Below are 2182 nucleotides of genomic sequence, written 5' to 3'. Positions count from 1 at the left end.
TGTAAGATAATCAGTATGATGTCATCATCCTGCGATAAACATAAACAATGGCCYCTGCTWGCCGCCACTGGCCGCTGCTAATGCTGCTGAAGATACTATTTAAAATCTAAATTCAGGAATGTGTTAATAAAAAACAATATGAGTGGTACCTGTGCTCCACCAGCCATAACTGCAAGTTTATTTTCTTATAGTGAAGCTTTAGCTGCATTGGAGCACTAGCGGTTGCTATTGTCTCAGAATGATGACATCATAACATGAGCCGAGCACCAACAGCAAAGGATGCATTCCATTCCAAAATACCTAAATATGAACTTCAACATTTAAGGTTTAACTTTTAAATTTAGATTTAGGATTTAATATTTAAATATATTTTTTAACAATAAAAATATAACAGAGTAAACATGAGCTAAATGTAAGAATGGTGAGCTAAATAATAATAAAATGTTATGAGCTAAATAATGAAAAATATGTTAGTGAAACCTTTCAACATTTCATTTTACACTTGGTGTCCCATAGAAGGACTATGTTGACTTTCAGATTTTTTTTGTTTAGTGCTAAATTTAAAATTTGATGTTAGATCAAAAAGTTACAAACATTTATTAGCATTTTAGGTGTTTTAAGTTATGGATTGCATTTCGTTAGCCTCATAGCATAATTGCCCAAGACATATTTGGRCACAAATGACTTAGGCATACCTGTATATGTTATGAGGCTAACYATWTGTGTTTTATTCTGGTATTTTGTACCTTCACAACTTGGAATTCGACCAACCCACTCTCCATTTTCATCACAATAAACCTCAGGTGATCCTTTCAAGATTTCACTGCTCGACTTGCAGCTAAACCGAACTACGTTGCCAAAGTTTGCTCCCTCTGGATCCCCTATGATGTGGATGTTTGAGGCAACATGAAAAGATGGACAACGAATGGCTGCAAAAACAAACAATTGTTAGTGAAATTCAAAAAGAGTTATAAAATTAGAAAACTTGTTGATTTCAAGTCATACGTTCGCACACAGGAATAACCCCATCCCAGCCGTCTGCTTTGCAACGCCGGCGATTTGCTCGACTGACCATATGATACCTGAAATGAGTTTATTAAAAAAAAAAAGAGGAAATCATAAAACAGCCACATTTACAAAACCAACATGATCAAAACCCATAGTGTACTTTTTGTTGAGAAATAATGAAGTATTTTTATTATACCCTTTTTGGCACTTATAAAGAACTTGTGAACCAAAGATAAAATCGTCTCCAATTTCAAGTTCAAAATCTGCAAACTGAGCTTCCCCGGGATGGCCGCATGATTTTGCTTAAAATATGCAGACAAGAAAGACTTTGGGTGAATACAGTGCATTAAAAACATACTGATGTATGTTATTCCATTTAACAAGAATGTGATCTAAAAAAGGGATGTAAAATAACTTACCTTGGCATTTTGAGCCCATAGTTACCCAGTTTCCCTCAGAACAGATCAGCTTGAAAAAGCCAGAGTAGCCAACAGTGCAGGGCACTCTCARTTGTTTTCCACTGGGATATGTTGCCGCCATACCAGTTGTGTCAAAATTGGAATCATAGAATGGGCCTTTTAAAAACTTATCGAGGGAACACTCTGAGGGACGGCAACCAGTAAATACAGATGTGCATCAGTTTGTTGAAATCAAGAACAAATGAATATAAAATTAAAATAAAAACTAACAATAACATCATTTCTAAGACTTACCTTGACATTTCACAAAGGTCAGTGTTTGCGCCCACAAAAGTAGGACCCAGATTTTAGTGATTATGTTCATTTTATCCTCATACTCTGAACCACCAAACAGAGCAAGACCCCACAGAGCACCACACTGTTATACAGAGAAGMAGCTTTGAATTTCATTGGAGAGGAGAGGAAAAAAAGGAGCGATTGCTCAATGATTACTCAAGTGTGTTCAGACTCACAATCTGGCTCACAAGCTGAAAAAAAAGAGAACAAACCACCCCCAAAGCATATACTGTATTTTAAACACAACCTTAAATGTACTAAGCTCTGCTTTAAGTATCTGCGTGCAGACAAATAACATTTAAACTCCTGAATAAGTTTAATAAAAACATATATAAATTTACACAAAAATGCAACACTCACAAATTATGAAGTAAATGTGTATAAGTGCAAATAAGTGCGAATTAATTGCTGTTTGGAAA

At 35.3% G+C, this 2182-nt stretch overlaps 1 protein-coding gene across 1 annotated transcript in view; it reads right to left on the bottom strand.

Moving 5' to 3' along the window:
- LOC106535782 (complement factor H) overlaps positions 1-1885 on the bottom strand; it is a gene marked incomplete at its 3' end in the record, with an annotated part of 15115 nt that extends 13230 nt beyond the window's left edge. Inside the window, 5 exon segments of the mRNA XM_014032864.1 lie at positions 747-929; positions 1006-1082; positions 1205-1310; positions 1428-1610; positions 1722-1885. Of these exon segments, the coding sequence (XP_013888318.1) occupies positions 747-929; positions 1006-1082; positions 1205-1310; positions 1428-1610; positions 1722-1791 (619 nt within the window).
- Between the last annotated feature and the right edge of the window lie 297 nt (positions 1886-2182).

Source organism: Austrofundulus limnaeus, unplaced genomic scaffold (assembly GCF_001266775.1).
Source record: "Austrofundulus limnaeus strain Quisiro unplaced genomic scaffold, Austrofundulus_limnaeus-1.0 Scaffold1560, whole genome shotgun sequence".
NCBI classification, from domain to species: domain Eukaryota; kingdom Metazoa; phylum Chordata; class Actinopteri; order Cyprinodontiformes; family Rivulidae; genus Austrofundulus; species Austrofundulus limnaeus.
This window is presented reverse-complemented; position numbering and strand designations above follow the sequence as displayed.